Here is a 17,013-nt window from a genome sequence, read left to right on the forward strand (position 1 = left end):
CGCCAAGGAAGCCTGGAAGACTAAGACCGCGTCCACATCCTTCCAAGTGCAGCATGAATCTGTCCAGCATTAGAGCTGCGGTGTTGGCTTTAGTGTATAATTTGCAAAGTGCGCGCGGTAGGGGCAACCGCAGTATACGCCCGGAAACCTTTGGAGGCGGGCTTTCCGCTTATAGCGCTGAAAACCAATGCCGTCCCGTCCCCCCTCCTCTCTCTCCCGCAGAAAGAGCGCAGAAATGAATGCGGGAGTTTCAATTCCAATTTTTCTGGCCTGTGTACAGCAGCGCGCGCGCGTGTGTATACAGGGGCTCCGTGGAAATGTGTCAGGGCCCTCGAGAAACTGCCGCGCTAGATGCTGTGCCCGCGCGCGCAGCCAGTGCATGGAGGAAGCTCTCGCGTTCGACACCTAATTGTTTGGCGAAGTGCCTGGCTTTTTTTTTCTTTCGCCGCCCCGGCCACATTTACGACCTCGTTTCGGCTCTGCGTCCAAGTGCAGAGTATCCGCGCCGCGTGAATTGGGTCGCGCGCTCTGCAGCGCGGTGACGACTCGCATGCAGCCGTGCGCGAACAGCGCGCGACATGAGCTTTCTTGTTCGAACTTTTTTTTTTCTTCAGTTCTGTGAGAAAAAAAAAAAAAAGGAGAGAAATACTCTTGTCCTTCCTCGCCTTCCCCGGCGTGTGCGGTCCGTTTACTGTCCCGCGTCTGAAGTCGAATTCAAGCGGCTTCCTTGATGCGTGCTGCTTTGTCTTTAGGAGGAGCATGGCTTGGTTTGAGGCGGTCGCATGGTTTGTACTTCACTTTGTTCTCGTTGAAGTTTACACGAGGGAAAAATTTAATTATGGGGTTTTACGTGCCAAAAACCACGATCTGATTGTGAGGCATGCCGTAATGCGGGACTCCGGCATGATTTGGACCGCCTGGGGTTCTTTAACTCCTTAACTGCCACTACCGAGATAACTCGTGAAACCAACCACACGCACCCCCTGCTACTCCCGACTCGACTCGTGAGTATACTCGCGAGTATCGCACTTCGCCTCCATCGAAATGCGGCCACCGTGACCGTGATTCGGTCCCGCGACCTCGCGCTTAGGAGCCCAACACCATATAGCTACGTGGCGTTAATGAAATCGGCATTAAAGTAGTGTGGCGACACACGGTATTGCCACCACTGAAATCACTCGTGCATGAGGCGCGTGTACTGCAGCAGCCTGTACTGCTCATGTTTCCCTCTGGACAGGCTGCGTCATCTAGCGGTGGCGCCGCCAACTCTGCGCGTGGCCTCCGAGATGCATGGCGCGTAGCTGCGTGCGAACGCTCAGAATTGTTCCCTCGCTGCCATTTTGAAAAACTTCGCCCGCTGTGGGTCGTTGATCCGTCCGCAGTGCTTCTGTTTATCCGGAGTCGCGCATCTGGGCATTGTAGGTACACAATAAACAACCATGTTCTTGTTGATGGATACTTGACGGCATACCCGTAGCTTTGAGTTTATACTACTGGGAAATCGATACGTACATTGCATTTGCAATGCATTTCAATTGCATTTCATAGGGCCGCTGCGTCATCGCAGACCGCTGTCCTTCGGCCTTTTGAGCGCTCATCGCTAGGTTATTCGCACCGCCTAGCCTATACCCACTGTTTACGAAACTTTCATATTCCAAGAATGTTATCATGTGACCCAGTATGTCACACAACAAGTGAGTGTCAGAGAAAGTTTAATGGCCGCTGGAGAGGCTCTAACCTATAGCGGCACACTTGACATGCTACTCCAAATTCAATTCGGTTATGAGGGAGGAAAGAAAGTGAATGAGGAATAAAAGAAAAAGAGCACATACAAACATGCGCGCATTGCACTAGCTCAAGAACATAGGCAACAGTGATCAGCAGCACTGTGAAATACAATGGATTTTTTTCTTCTTCTTTCTTTCCTCTTTTTTTTCTTCAAAATTATCTTTTTGCGCTAGATCCGGGTTACCCGTAGATCGCCCGTTACAAAGGGCACAGCTGCAACATCATCGCCATGAACTAGTTGGAAAGCGGAGCTATATTTATGGCAACGGCAATAAAGAAAATATTCTCCATCGTTGCCCTTTGCATGACGCCTTGTGCGCATCGTGTTGGACAACATGGCGAAATTGAGATTTTTAAGCGTGAGTAGTGAACTGCACATGCAATTTAGAGGCGGCCCGTGCAGGTGTCACTTATTTGCCGTGAATGGAAATATCGGTGACCTGCATTTCCTTCACGCCCTGGCGAATCTATCGATCTATCGTATTGCCCTTTTGCACCAATCATCCGGCCTGCCGTTACGAACTTTTGCGGGTTAATCTGGCCGTGGCCGCGGTTTCGAGTCCCGATACTTGATCTGCATGCTTGCCTCGTATGTTTGGGAGTGAAATGAATTACACTTCATTATAAACGTGTGCCCAATCGCTTTTCTGGCTTTCGTCTCGCGGACAGTCCTCGCAACGTGGCTCGCCACCGCAGCGCGCGCGTGCGTGCGTGCGTGCGTGCGTGTGTGTGTATGTGCGTGTGTATGTGCGTGCGTGCGTGCGTGCGTGCGTGCGTGCGTGCGTGCGTGCGTGCGTGTGTGCGTGTGTGTGTGTGTGTGTGTGTGTGTGTGTGTGTGTGTGTGTGTGTGTGTGTGTGTGTGTGTGTGTGTGTGTGTGTGTGTGTGTGTGTGTGTGTGTGTGTGTGATCGCTGGTTGCGTACGCGATGGAAGACAAAAGCGTGTGCGGCGCCCAGCTGCTCGAGAGAGAGAGGAGGTTGGCGGAAGGCCTCTCTCTCTCCCTCCCTTCGAGGCAGCGCGTGAGCGCTCGCGTCTCCTTGGCCCGGGCGCGCGGAGGCGGCGTCGGCCCCGACCTCCTCCGCGGGTCGCGCGCGGCGGACGGAGGTCGCTGCGCCGCCGAATAACGGGGCCGCTGCTCTGCCACCGGCCTCCACCGCTCACACACACACCTCACGAAGCACTGCTGCCTCTCACGGCTCCGTCCCGGATTTTATCGACGACTCGAACGCTGCCGGGGGCAGCCATCTGTCCAGGGTTCGCGCCCGGCCGGGATTTCCCCTCGCTGTGCGTTGTGTTTCATTGTTCAGAAATAGGGAATCCAAGGAAGGAAAAGCCGCGGGCATCGTAGCTGTCTCACCTGTCGCTCGACACTTTATATATAGCTGTCCCGCGGCTGCGGAAAGGGATAAAAATATGGAAGGACGACACTAAAAGCTGACGGAAATGATCTTAGACTCAACATACCAGGCACGGATGTATCATTTATATTAATAATATCGCGGACCGAGTGCGCTGAACTGTGCAAGCGCCCTTGATAGTGCTAGGCCGCTTAGGCAAATCATATAGCCGTGAGCCGTGTTCCCACATTCGCGTCTGTTTCATTCACGGTGTTCGACGTCCAAAGCAACAGTGAGGCTCCGGAGGAATTTTCGCCACGTCGAGTTCCTTATCGTGCAGACAATCCTAAGTGCGCGAGTTTTTGGTATTCCGTCGCGTTGAGGTGTGGCTGGTAATCGAAGCCGCGACTTTGAGCTCAGCGGCGCAAAGGCCGTAACCCTTGTGCCTTTGCGCTGTTTACCGTTTTAAAAACTGTTAGAGAAGCATTTTTATGATTGGCCTCTCTGAGGGTCCTTGCTGCAAAAGAACGTGGCATCCTCAAATGGGGAGGGTCCGATTTTGGTTGATTGTCTTGAAGCACTGGGAACCGCGACATACTTTTCCTTATTTCTAGGCACGGCACAAACAGCACTGCGCAACTTATGTTATCGCAGAATGCTGAACAGTAAGATTTATTGGATAGCGTGGACTCGACGAGTCGGGCATCACACAGAGTGTCGCTCACTATAGCTACGCCGCCGGTGCGTGTCGAAACGGTATAGCTGGCGTATATAGGCTACCGGGGTGTCACACGGAGGCCAAGCTGGCCCACGTCGTCGTCCGAACTTTCTCGACGAGACTTGCTAACTTGCTAATGAGTACGAGTAACGCCGTTCCCCAATATTTCCAACCACTTGTTGACTGCAGCTTGATGAGTTGTCATGACGCACAACACTTGGCGTTGGTAATTCGGCTTGGGCATCTTGCTCAATACGGGAGCAACCCCATGTCGGCAATTAGCTTGCACCTTGAATAAATTAAGGTGCCTCTGATAAGACGGATTCACGATGACGTCACGGGCAAGTCGCTTGGGTAGAATAGAGGCGCTTGTGGGAGTGCCGAATTTGTCAGCATCACAGTGTCGACGTTTACTCAGTGGAATGTCGTTTGACGCCGATACCGCAATGCCCCCGACCTCCGCTCTTCGGCGAATACGCCAGCCGGAACAGCGAGGCACAAAAACCAGTTAATGACGAACACGTTTAATGCCCGGGCGTATCCAACGATATCCAAGCAACCACGACACTGTAACAAAAGTCTGGCGAGTCAAAAAAGCGGCATTCGTATGTGCCGTATACCTGCAGCACAGACTCGGAGAATACATTCTCATTCATAAAGAATGCCAACCGAGCCATGTGGTTCTTTGTCTGGTCTGTATATGGAATATTTGCCTTTTGAAGATGTGCCTCCGCTATTGGAATGCGGTCTCGGCGGTCCGCGAGCAATCGATCCCGCGGCCTATATATATATATATATATATATGTATGTATGTATGTATGTGTGTATGTGTGTGTGTGTGTGTGTGTGTGTGTGTGTGTGTGTGTGTGTGTGTGTGTGTGTGTGTGTGTGTGTGCGCCTGTCTTCTAAACCATGTGCTTGCACGTTAAAATTCCCCGGGGGAAAGATAGTCTCGCCTGCTGTAACGGAGTAGGCAACATTGTGGGTCTCATGACGCACATTTGATATGCTCGAAAATTTTTCAATAGCTTATCCGGAGTGAACCAAATTAAAAAGATAATGTGTTGCTCATCTTAAAGCAGTTCTGACGTGACATACATTCCTTGTCATTTTTCCTGCGTTATACGAGGCCTTCTAAACTGCGCATAGATTACTGGCATACGTCCGAGCTCCCCTGATACCTTACTGTAATATAGTTGTCTTCAAGGACGAGTTTCGGTACCCTGGAGGTTGGATGCGGCATGAACACCGTTGCTCGGTCCGTTCCTGCGCCAAGTGCACCCAGAAAAATGCGCGTAGTATACTCTTATCTCCTTACGGGACATTGTCGTCATATCTGTAAAACCTTAACGCTGCACTACGTCGGCGCATTTTGCTGGAATACTTCAGTAAAAAATGATAACATATCTGACATGTTTCCTCGCCTTGACAGTGATTGCCAAACCTGATCCGTTTCCACGCGAACTGCGCGTGGCATACTTTCTGCAACTTGGAAATGTGTGTCAGCACTTTGGAGGAGAAAAATAAGTCGAGCTGTAACACCGAAACAAGCCATGCACTGTTATGCCGTGAGATACGAGGCTTGTTATGCCAGAAAAAGACGCAAAGACGGGTGGCGACGCCGCCTCAACTTTCACGCTCGCCGTACCTCGGGGAGTTTTGACAGCGTCAGCGGTGGCATATAGTTTTTCATCGGTAAAGATGGACTACACGACACGTATTCTGAGGAGCTGAAGACTGAACTTTGAGGGTACCGAGGACGTTTACCGCGTCACGGCGACCCAAATACGAGGAAATACCTTGCGATCTACGACGTCACATGACCGTACCGGCACGGGCGCATCGGCGCGAAATTCAAAAACTGTGGAATTGAGTTCGGCGGGGAAACATTTATCAATATATAAACTGATGTATATACAGTGTCTCTTTTTTATATTGTCCCCTTGTTAAAGCATCCCCTGTTATCGCAAATGCCTGCCGACAGCCTCGCTGGGCGTCCCCGCGCGCATTGGTGGTGCAGCACGGCTGGGGCAGTAGTGCGCGCAGCATGCGGGGCGGACGGCGGCGCGTCAACTGGTCCGCGTTTCGCAATGCATTGCTGCGCGCAGCAGTGCCGCCCGTACCAGGTCGGCCGGCACCGCGCCCCGGCGGCGGCGTGGGTTGCCTTGCAGGCTGGCCCGGTTGCCGCCTCTGCTGCAGCGTGGCCGGCCTTCTTCCCGTGCGCTGCCCCGGTTTGCACCGCGTCCCCGGCTGCCGATTGACTGCCCTCGCGAAGCCCGGTCATTTGTTTCTCTTCGCTCGGGTTATACGCGAACGGGCCTCTCCTGGGATATAATAACGCGCGTCGGGAGGCCTGCAGTCGCAGCGGTCACACGTGGCTCTCGGGGACTTTCTGTCCTCTACCTCTATCTTCTATATTTTAACGCAATAGCGTTTAGGGCCCCGTGTCGCAGAAAATCCGGCGTCGGCAACCGGCGTGTGATCGCGGGTGGCGGAGAAAATAATCCAACCACATCGACCGCGCAGGGCCTCCACGTGGTGCAAGGTTTCGGTGAACAAAAATTGAATTTCTCACAGTGAAATCCGTCAGAAAAATGATAAAGTACGACTTTACCATTCGGCGTCGGGTTGTAATTTGAATGTACGAGAAACCCTAATTCTGCTACGAGGAAATTCAAACACAAACCCCCTTTTCAGCATTTCTACCAGACCTGCGCGCGTCGGGGCAATAGCAAACAATTAATAAAATAATAAAAAAGGCGCTAGTCTTCACATTTTAATATATGACCACTCATATTGCCCCTGCAAAAACGTCTTTCCAGCAATGCATTTCAGTTTAAAAGTGAAGCCGATTTTAAGGGGATCGGTGTAAGCTTGGTCTTCGTAAGCTGGCTTTCGCACGTTCACTGTTGCAGTGAATGAAGCCTACTTGCCGTATGCGAATGATGCGATGCGAACGGGTCCTGATAACGCTATCGCGTTCTACTCTTAAAGGCGAAGCTTAAGCGTCCTCCAATTTTTTTTATTATTTCAGTGTTTGATATTATTAATAATAGTATTATCATTATTATTATCGTCGTCGTCGTTTATGAATTTCGTTTTCGTAATCGTTGCCGAGTTCATGTAGCGTGTAATAAAACGAAGTTGACCTAACAGCTTCATTGTCATAAATCTTCAGAACGGTGGTCTTATCGAAAATTTCAGCGCATTTGTTCGTTCGCGAGACGTGTGGATTTGGGATACGGGAGATTATGACGCGAGCTTTTGACGCTAGCTCTTACTTCTTTACCGAGCCATTGACGTATAGGCGAGCCTATACTTTACCGCTGTAGAAATTATTGGCTCCATGTTTCAGCCAAGTGCGGTGGGCCGCGCACCACCATGGGTGTACTATATCCGAGGGGAGGGTGGTCGCGGGTTTCCGATGTCTTGCCCGAAAGAAGTGATTTGCTCCAGGGAACCGTGCAACGGGCAGAGTCCACGTTTGCTTCCCACATATTAGTGCGTGTTGCAGTCTGTGAAAAGCCAGCTCCCGCCATCGTGAGGACGATCGACTTCTGTAGATGATGCAAATCGCGAAAACTCGTCGAGCCACGTTATTCAATTCAGTTCAATTCAATTTATTGATAAGTAAATTAGTACAAAGACAGTAGTATACAGGAAGGGGTCCCAAAGTAAAAACTGCAGGCGGGACCCCTTACGATGAATTAAATATCGAGCAATGAAACGAAACTAACAGCGGGTACACACTCTTAAGACAGTTCACACCCTTTGGAGCGAATCCTTGGGGCACCGTCAACTTGCGTGCGTTTCCTTTCTTATAAACGCTGCGCGCCCTGTACACGAATGGCATGTGCATTATCAGCGTGACATATAGCATTCTTGACAGGAAAGTTTCCGAGAAAGTAACGGCAAGCAAGGCAGATGACGACGATCGTTGTGGGGCCAAGGGGTAAGCTAGCACCAAAGGGTGCAGACTGTTTTTAGAGCGTACGGAAGATCGGCGGCACCGTGGACAAGTCAATTAAGTGCTCGTGGTGTACAGTCTCCTTCCCTCCTTCCGTCCTTGCCCTAACTTGCGCGTCCGTGCCCACTCGCCAAAATGTCAGTCTCGCAGCGAAGCTCGACGTCTTAACTGAGATGTATGGCGAGATTAAAAGATGTCGCCAAGTTCGCAGTAACCACGTCATTCCTCATGCAGTGCGCCTACTCCTCGGCATGGACAAACGCGAGAAAGTGTGAGGTTCGGAGGCTGCCGCTTCAGTTGAATAATTGGCTGATGGCGCTTTGAGCCTCACTCCATCCTCATCGTCTGGTCTCCTGGCCCCGCGGGTCTCTTCGCTAACGAAGCAGTGCATGCCGCTGCCTGTGTCTCTCCCTTCCGGGCCGTTACCACCTCCGACTCTGCGTCTACCCAAGGCACCTCAGCTCTTGCGCAGTACCGCTCAATTCTAGAGCGTTATCGCAGCTCGCGCCGCCTTTACCCAGACCCTGCACGGGGCCTCTCTAAAGCGGATGAGAGACTTCTGAGACGCTTGCAGACTAACACTTTCTTGTGTCCTGCGGCCGGCCACCACTTCATGCCGGGTATACACGGCTACTGTGCGCATTGTGGCCGACACCTATCACATGATGGCAGTGTGCCACTCCATCCCCCTTCGCCCTACCCACAAGAGAGGCTTGGGAGGAGTTCCTGCTTGGCTGCTCTATATACCCTGGAAGCTCAACGCTCCTTGGTGGCCCCAGCGGCGATCATCTCCAGTGCACTTCGGAAGAGGGAGACTGCTTCTGTAGTGCAACTCTCTATACTTTTCTGAATAAATGTTTTTCCACCTCCGCCACTGCTTTGAAATTGCTAGCCGACCTCTCATGTATGCGTGCACATTATAGAACAAAAAGTGATAACGAAGTTCCTTCACGAGAGGAGCTGCTCGACCCATATATCTGACTGTTGACCTTCGCGCAACACTGAATGCGGCTCAATATCGGCGAATTATTTCCACCTTGTGAGTGCTCCGGTTTTCGGTGGTATAAAACGCAGTTGTTGATGCAATGGATGACTGACTCGGCGAGCTGGAATCTACATTGCAGCCAGTGATGTCTTCTTAACTGCGAAGAAGTCGTGCAGTTTCCAGGCCATGTTAACTTATTTCTGCCGGTAAAATAAATGCTTCATTGTGCTCCAGGTATCGCAGAGACGCTGTTCACCCCCGCCCTCTTTGAGATCAGAAGGGGATTTATCGCCGTGATTGCCAAATGATGATACCTTGCCTGTATATATATATATATATATATATATATATATATATATATATATATATACTGCTGGTATTCATCCATTCGTGGAACAATTAGCTTCTGCACGTTATGCGGTTCACGGAGCTCAGGTTAAAGGAAATTTGCATTGCCGCTATTTTTGGTGGCATCGCCCTTGGGGGAATTCTAGCTCGAGGAATGACTCCAGTGAAATACAGTAACATTCAGGAAGAATGACTACGGCAGCAGTCGCTTGAAGATTGGAATTGCTCCAAGTGACAAAAGGCGAGCGTCGTGGTCACTGTCGAACAGCGTTTTCTTTATCTATAGCAGCGTAGCTAGTTGGCTTAGCGGGACATGAATTATCGCAGAAAAATGAAAAGTAGACACACGATGCAAGCTACCGAAAAAGAAGCAGTTGCGCTCGGCGCCTTTTGGTGAAGTGCTGGCCACGAGGTGTCGCGGACGTGGCTCACTGCACCTATTCACTGACGCTGTAGGGTTCCACATGCATGATTTATGTTTCACGTGCTTCCTCAGCTTATCCTTCGATTCAACCGTGTTTCGCATTGGGCCTTGCGACCGAGTGTTCTATATGTGTTAGAGCATCCGGTATCAACACAATTCGGGATGAAGCTTGCCCTCTACGTCCTTGGCAGCTGTTTTCGGAAGTTGCTTGTTTTACTTCATATTCATTGTTTGTATGTGCGCGTGCGTTCGTGACAAACGTGAAATGCCGCGTATTTGGTGTGCATATACAGTTTGTAGTAGCGATGTTCGTCGACATACAACTGTTTTCATTTCGTGCCATCATTCGTGCATGTATGTCCTCTCACGCTGTAACTTCTCAGGGTTCCTCGAGCAAGAAACAATAAAGATGATTAGTGGCAGCCAGCCGGTATCAGAGGGTGTCGCAAGAAATCAGTCGCGTCTCGATTTCGTCGTCTTCCTCCAACCGAGTCTCGTCGTAGTCCTCCACCGCAGTGCCTTTAACACGATGTCCCACTGTTGGGCGTAATGCAAAACGGAGAATCGGCCGCCATATCCCCAGTGTTGTACATGTCTGGTTTCGCGTGTTGCGCTGTTTCTGTCCGAGCAATTGTCCAAGCAATTGCGTATGACCTCGGATACGCAACGACAACGTTGAGATGTTAAGCTTCGTGATCTTTTTCGATGCATTGTGTCATAAAATAGTTTAAACCAGTAGCCAGTCGGGTCCAGCCAACAATGCATGTTCCGGCACATATGTACGGAAACATATTCTCTGGCAAATGCACATTTTTCGAGTAACCAAGAAATGTAAGAGCGTGCGAAATGTGTTAAACGATGTGACTGTATAGTATAGCAGCTATATATATATACTATAGAATGAGCGACCTTAATAAACGGAGCGTGTCGTTGTGTTTGCAGCGATCATGTGGTGCCCCCCGGCGCAGCTGTGGCCCGGGCAGCCGACCCGTGGTGGGCTCTGAGCCGCAGCGTCGCCGCCGTCACCACGGCTGCCCCCTGCAGGCCCCTACCGGCCGCAGGCACGGACGGAGGCCGACCGTCGTCGGGGCGCCTTGCCGCCGCTGCCGCCGCCGCTGGTGAGTGATCGTGTAATGACACGATATACAGGGTGTTTCAGCGAACACCTTCGAAAATTCTTAAAGGTTGCCTGTGGCAGATAGCGCAATTCTAGTTCATGAGCTGGTCTACTCGAAGGCATTACTTGCACAAGATATTGAAATGCATGATCGAATAATTAACAAAAATTAACTAATTAAGTTTTTAACTAACCTGATGGCCCATATTGTAATAACATTACGCGCGAGCAAGTGTGCTCGCGATTTAGTGCCGCGCTTTCTGGCCGTTTTCACGTAACGTATGTATATATACCTTTCGGACTGCTCTGGGCACTGTTGCGCAAAGGACGGCCCTTTGAACGGACACGCCGATGGGCATCTGTCGCGGCGAGTGAAACAAACGCTGCGACGCCTGCAGACTGCGTCTCTCGCGGAATACGTGAGCGGATCGCGGAGGGACCTTGCGGCCGCAATCGGGCGCCATCGTGAAACCGAGGAAGCATAAAAATAAGCAGCTCGAAGCGAAGGAAGCGGGCGACACTTCTCAACCTTGCGCGTATATAGCGGGCCGTTATCGAATTCGATGTGTCTGACCGCGATCGCCGGTCTCTTATCTCGCACGAGTGGCGCCGCCGTCCGTGGCTGCTCGTTGTGTGCATACACGCTCATTGAGGATTTGCCGCGAGGTCGTCGTCGATGTGTGTGTGACGACCACGCGACCTGCAGGGGGAGAGAGCTTCGTGTGACGTGCTCCGTCGTCGATCGCGGCCGCCTCGTCGTCGTGCGGATTACCGCCAGCGCGCGCACGGCGATGTGCATCTCGCAATCAGCCAGTTGGGTTAGCGCCTTTTGGCCTGGTTCACATTTCAGCCCCCCGTTGGATCGGTCCAGCGGCAGCGGCGGCAGCCCGGCGGCCGCGTTCTTTTTCTCTCGAGGAAGGGAACGAAACGGGCTCAAGGTTGGGCCTGGCCGTGTGTTTGCCGGCGGCGGCCGCCTTTTTTGTGCGCCCCGCGTTTACAGCTAGCGCGCGCCTGCCTGAACGTCCTCGTGGCGGACTTCCGTGCAGGACCCGCTACTCAAAACTTCACGAGGTTTAATGTACGGCAGCTAACGTCATACCAACACCTGCGCCCGCTCTCAGTCTTATATACCTTTACTGATTCTTTTTAATGTCTTCCCGATTGGCTTTTTCCAAAACTACTATTGTGTCAACACACCCATCAATACAGTTGGCTTTACGCCGCAAAGCCTTCGTGGGCTGGGCATTCCCTCCTCTTTATTTTTAATTTCGTTTACACACGAGAGACAACGGAATTGCCGTATATAATGGGGCGCTCGGGGTTAATTTCACTCATCTGGGGTTCTTCATTGGGCACCTAAAGCACGGCAGAGGAGCGTTTTTGTATTCAGGCTCCATTGCAATGCACCCGCCGGCGTCGGGAATCGAACCCACGACAGCGGTCTCGATCAGCAGCACAACGCCATAGCCGTTGAGCTGGCGCGGCGAGGCAGGACTGCCGCTGTACGGCATCGCAACGTTCTTTTTTTATGTTTTATTTATAGAGCCACGCACGTCGTCGATACGCTTGATGTGCCAGCTGGTTGATTAAAAAAAATAAAGGTGCGAGAAGGCAAAGTTAGCCCGTTCTGTCTTGCCCAGCTTGCAGTCAGTCGTTCGCAAGAAGCCGAAGCGTATCCTAAGGTTCCCTTTGATTATTTTTCTTTAGTGGCATTGCGGTCTATAATTTCCTTAGTTTTGACTGGCATATTCTGTCAAAACTTGATTTTTATTCATTTGGTTGGAAAAGGCTGACGGAGAAACTGGTTTCCTAGTTTGAATTACCCGCCCTCAGTGGCGTAGCCAAGATTTGTTTCTCGTAGGCGGTGGGTTGGCAGGTGTTGTCGCACGTCGTTTTATGCCAGGTGTCCTGGTACACAAAATTCGGGGGGGGGGGGGGAGGGGGGAGGAGGGGAGCACGTGCCCGGCGTACCTTTAGTGTATACCCACCCCCGAACCGCCCCTACTGCAGCGGTGCTTGAGGGGGGGGGGGGGGGGGGGGCGGTAGGTGGCAGATAAGTGCAGACAGCGTCTGAACTGCACTGTCGTTCGAGGAACACCTTTCTTTTTTCTTTTTTTTTTTCAAACTCGTGACTATAGCTCATCCTGTTGTGCTCGCGTACTGTGGCAGTCGGTTGGCAAATCCATTGCTCCCAAGAAAGATTACCCTCGGACATCGCATGACTATGTGATGTGGAATTTGTAGTGTCCGATGATCGGAGGTCGCTCGCAGAGAGTCCGGCCATGTCGCTCTGCCGCGAGCTGCTGCATGTCAATCGGTTTCGGCGTTGAGGAATACCGCCGGTTTTCTTCACACTCGCTCGTGATTTTCGCCCAACTATCCTGTATTTCGTGTCCGAAAGAGAAACTCTCTACAATGGTTTAACGCTGTTCATTCAAAGTGGAGGCTTATAGTTTGATCGTAAACCAAGTTTCTTCTTCTTTTCATTTTTTATTTATTACGATAACATTATAGGCGAACTGCACCCACTTTGGATTATCCAACAGAAAATGTCGGCCGATGTCTCTTGAGCGCGAGTTTTACCTTTCTTCTCTGCCAGCGTTCTGGTAACACGGAAATCACGAGCACTGGCAACTCGTTGCTGGACCGGGGGCTCCGGGAATGTATTTTGAGTGTGGTAGCAGTATACGGCGCTCGTGTAGTCTACACTTTCTTTTCGTTATTGTGAAATCTACGCTTAATCTACTTTATCGGACCCTCAGCCCAAATCGGGAGGGAGGGGGGCAGTGGAACTTGTGGAGGCCGCTCGTCCCCACCCCTGCCCCCTTTTGCCGGAGCGCAGCACGATGGTTCCCGCGTTGACGCAGGCGATACCTTTTCGAAGCCAGCGTAAGTTGCCTCTGCGATCGATTGCGCCTGTCAAAACTCGTTGTTGCTTTCGGTGCTACAACTTCCGTATTGATACTCGTCAAGTATATGCAGTCGGTAGTGGGCGCGTGTAATGCAACTTCGCGCCCGATCTATATACGACGTCTGGTCTTGCGCACCCCCTACTTAGTACGTGCCCCGGGTGGGGGTGTGTCCACGCGTCCTCTCCCCTGGCGCGGCGAGCGGGCCCCGGGGCGGCGCAGCGTCGGCTTCTCGTTTCTCCCTAGGGCGGCGGCCGGCGCTCCCTAGTTGCCGGGGCGAAAGTTGCCAGTCCGCTTTTGGGGTCAGCCCCCCCTCGCCCCCCTTTCCGGCCTCCTCCTCTGTTTTGCCTGGGTCGCTGCCGTTCCTCCCCCCCTTTCGCGCCCGACCAGGAAGGAAGGCGGCGGCAGTGAGACCCGACCACCAACCGACGACGTTGCTGCCGTGGTCTGCCTCCTGTGCGCGAGGCGGGGGGAGAAGCGCTTTCGTAACTGTGCCGGTGCGGACGCGTTATTGTTGTGCGTGCCTTCTTCTTCCCGCCTGTCGGGCCCCGTTTTGGTTTTTTGGTTTCGCTGCCCTCGCGCGCGCACCTTGCGACGTCGTCCACCTGCCCCGTTTGGTTCCACGCCCAGGCCACGAGCTTCGTCGGATGTAGGACCCGCGTTTGGTGCTTTCCCCCTTTTTCTACCCCGTGGTATCTGCGCTCCGGTTCTGTGACTGGCACAGTCTGACTTCCTCGTTACGCGTTGGACCCACCAGAAACTGTCGGAAGAGACCGAGTTCCGGAATCGTCCGGTCGCGCATTGACTGTGGGAGCGGTGTTTGATCGCCGCGCACCGGCTGCGCAGACACGGCGAGTCGGCAGCCAAGCGGTCTCCTCCCCCGCCGCAGCTGCGCTCGTTTCGCCGCCGACGACTGCGCTGACGTCGGCCGAGCACAGCCGGCTGCTGCGCCGTTCGCCCCGACCTGTTGCCGGTGCCGCCGCGATCGTCCCCGGTGCTGGGCGACCACCATGAACCGCCGCGTCACCGCCGTCTGACTCGGCGCCCCGACAGCAGACTACGCGCTGCCTATCGCCCGAGTCGCCACTCCTGACACCGGGATCGCAACCCGCGATCGTCGCCGCCGCCATGGTTCTGCGCTCCCAGAACGACTCCAACGGTTTGTGTCATTCCATCAACTCGCTTCTACGCGCTTACGCGAGCGAGGCCCCGGCCTGGACAGCCGCCGTGCTCGAAGCGCGGCTTAGCGTAGCTCTGCGTCCCGATAGTTGTGCGCCCTGTACGAGTTATTCTCGCGTAGCAGTCATTGCTGGTCTCCTTGCAGGTATAAGCGTTTTTACGAAATGGTCGTCTGCACTCCGCGGACAGTGGCGCACTGCGAGAACAGTCCAGTACCTCTGCGTCGTGAGTTACATTTAATTTCGCCCCCATATGGGGGCTTCGGCCCCGACGCGTTTGCCTCAACGGCAGGAAGGCCGTGGCCTCTTTCTGCGACCACCACGTGTGTTCTCTAGGACCTTCAGCAGCTGCTAATCGGTGTGGCATGGACCTTGTCGCTGAGGTCTGGCACTCGGAAAGTGTTGAGAACAAGTCAACGCGTCCCTCGCTATTTTTCGCGTTACGAGAGCTTCGGAATCGGACGTCGTCGACCCTGACGAGTTTACGACTGCTAAGCCAGTTCTCGTTGGTTGCGGCCACTTGCGCAAGCGTTAGTGAAAGAAACGAGGATAAACGTCATCCGAGGCTTTTGCCGTGCATGTCTGACAGCTGCACGCGCTGGCGCATGCAGATTTAACTTGCCGCGGCAGCGCAGCAGTGGGGACCAGAGCGTGCGATGCGTGTATATTATGCGAAGGAGCCATCGAAACTTCGTGCACGTCCCTAGAATATAAAAGATCCTCTAAGCCCCCCCCCCCCCCCCCCCACACACACACACACACACACCTATTTCTTTCCTTCTTTCTTCTAATACGAGGGGTAGATTATCACATCAGTGAACAATCGCTGTCTGCATCAGTGCATTTCTGTTGTACGCGTAACCCCTTTTCTAACAACTCCGAGTTTGCTTGCTGCATATTTTTCTTTTTTTTTCTTTTTTTTTTCTTTTTTTTTCTTATTCTTGTTCTTGTTTGGTTGTTTGTCAGCTCTCTGCACTTATGGTACTTCTTGATCCATGTTTGAATAACGTAATGAAAGCTTTATTGCCATTGATAATGTTCTTAGAACAATGTGATATAAAATATTCCAAGTTCAGTAAACTTTTTGATATTTCTTCTTTAGCTTCATCACTTCATTCTTCAAAATAACACTAATCCAAGAAGTACTTTTTTTTTCTTTTCATCGTGAAGTTATTTAGTGAAGGTGAGCAGTCTCACTTTGTATAATCTTCATTATCGGTCCTACTAAGTTGCGACTTTCCTTCGGTAATCCGTGTGAGCCGTGCTTTGATTCCCAGGTTCATTTCAATCATTATGTAGAGCGCATATTCCGTGACGCGAACCAAGCAAAACATTTGGGAACACTGATAGGGAGCCGTGAGCTTTTTAATGCCTCAAGATGCGTCTTTTGGGAGAGTCACGTAACTTATCCTTCATTTTCTGTTTACACTCTTTTTGTTAAGGGGAGAATTCCAGATGTTTACTGCGAGCGTGCCGTTAAATGAAGTGAGCCATTAGTTAATTGCACTTCTGCTTAGTGGTTGACAATCGCGCAAATTCGGGCTAGAGTCCTATATACTGCATAGGCAGTTTGACGGAAGTCGGGCTAGAGTCCTATATAGTATATACTGCATAGGCAGTTTGACGGAAGTCGAACTTGTGGTATTTACTTTGTTTTACCTGTCGCGTTTAATGGACGTTCAGGGCAAATAATGGCGGGTTTATTATTGTTGTGTTGTTGTTTGAGGTCACCTGCGGGCTTTCGTTATTTTAAGTCCAAGGAACGGCACTGTTAGTCATAAAAATAATTTCGTGCTTTCAGCGTCTTCGAACTCGACTGTGCATGGATTTGCCCCCGGCGATAAGCTGTTACTGTCGAGTATTATTGTGCGAATATTATTTCTTGATGTACTTGCTTTTTCAATAGCTTTATAATGATCCGCTGGCAGTGTTAATAGTATACGTCGAGAATATTTTAAAACAGTGTCGTACGTGTATTCATTTCAGCAACCAAATAGCTTAGTATAAGGCTTTCTTGTGCTTTTACGTATATCGCATTATAACCTGATGCATATACTCGCTGTCGCAGTGACGGTAGCGAGAACGCCGACCCAATCGGAATGAAAATAGATGGGAGAAGCTGCCAGGCTGCTGACGCGTTCTTTGTGCCTCTTGTTTGTGGCTGTGCCCTTGCGCTATACATAATGCCATTGACTAAGCACCAACTATAGCCCAGCAACATGTCCTTCTGCCAGGAAAGTCTG

At 51.6% G+C, this 17,013-nt stretch overlaps 1 protein-coding gene across 4 annotated transcripts in view; it reads left to right on the forward strand.

The window, feature by feature from the left end:
* Positions 1–17,013, forward strand: part of LOC119455359 (protein roadkill) — a 154,680-nt gene that overhangs the window by 66,025 nt on the left and 71,642 nt on the right. For 2 of the 4 annotated variants that reach the window (XM_049668722.1, XM_049668721.1), the window contains exon 2: positions 10,509–10,684. Coding sequence is in view for 2 of the 4 variants with exons in the window: in XM_037716745.2 (XP_037572673.1) it covers positions 14,721–14,751 (31 nt within the window). In the remaining 2 variants the exon portion in view is untranslated. Of the gene's footprint in view, positions 1–10,508; positions 10,685–13,990; positions 14,752–17,013 lie in introns of those variants that run through there. The other 2 variants (XM_037716745.2, XM_037716743.2) reach the window with 2 other exon arrangements.

This window comes from Dermacentor silvarum, chromosome 6 (genome assembly GCF_013339745.2).
Source record: "Dermacentor silvarum isolate Dsil-2018 chromosome 6, BIME_Dsil_1.4, whole genome shotgun sequence".
Taxonomy (NCBI): Eukaryota; Metazoa; Arthropoda; class Arachnida; order Ixodida; family Ixodidae; genus Dermacentor; species Dermacentor silvarum.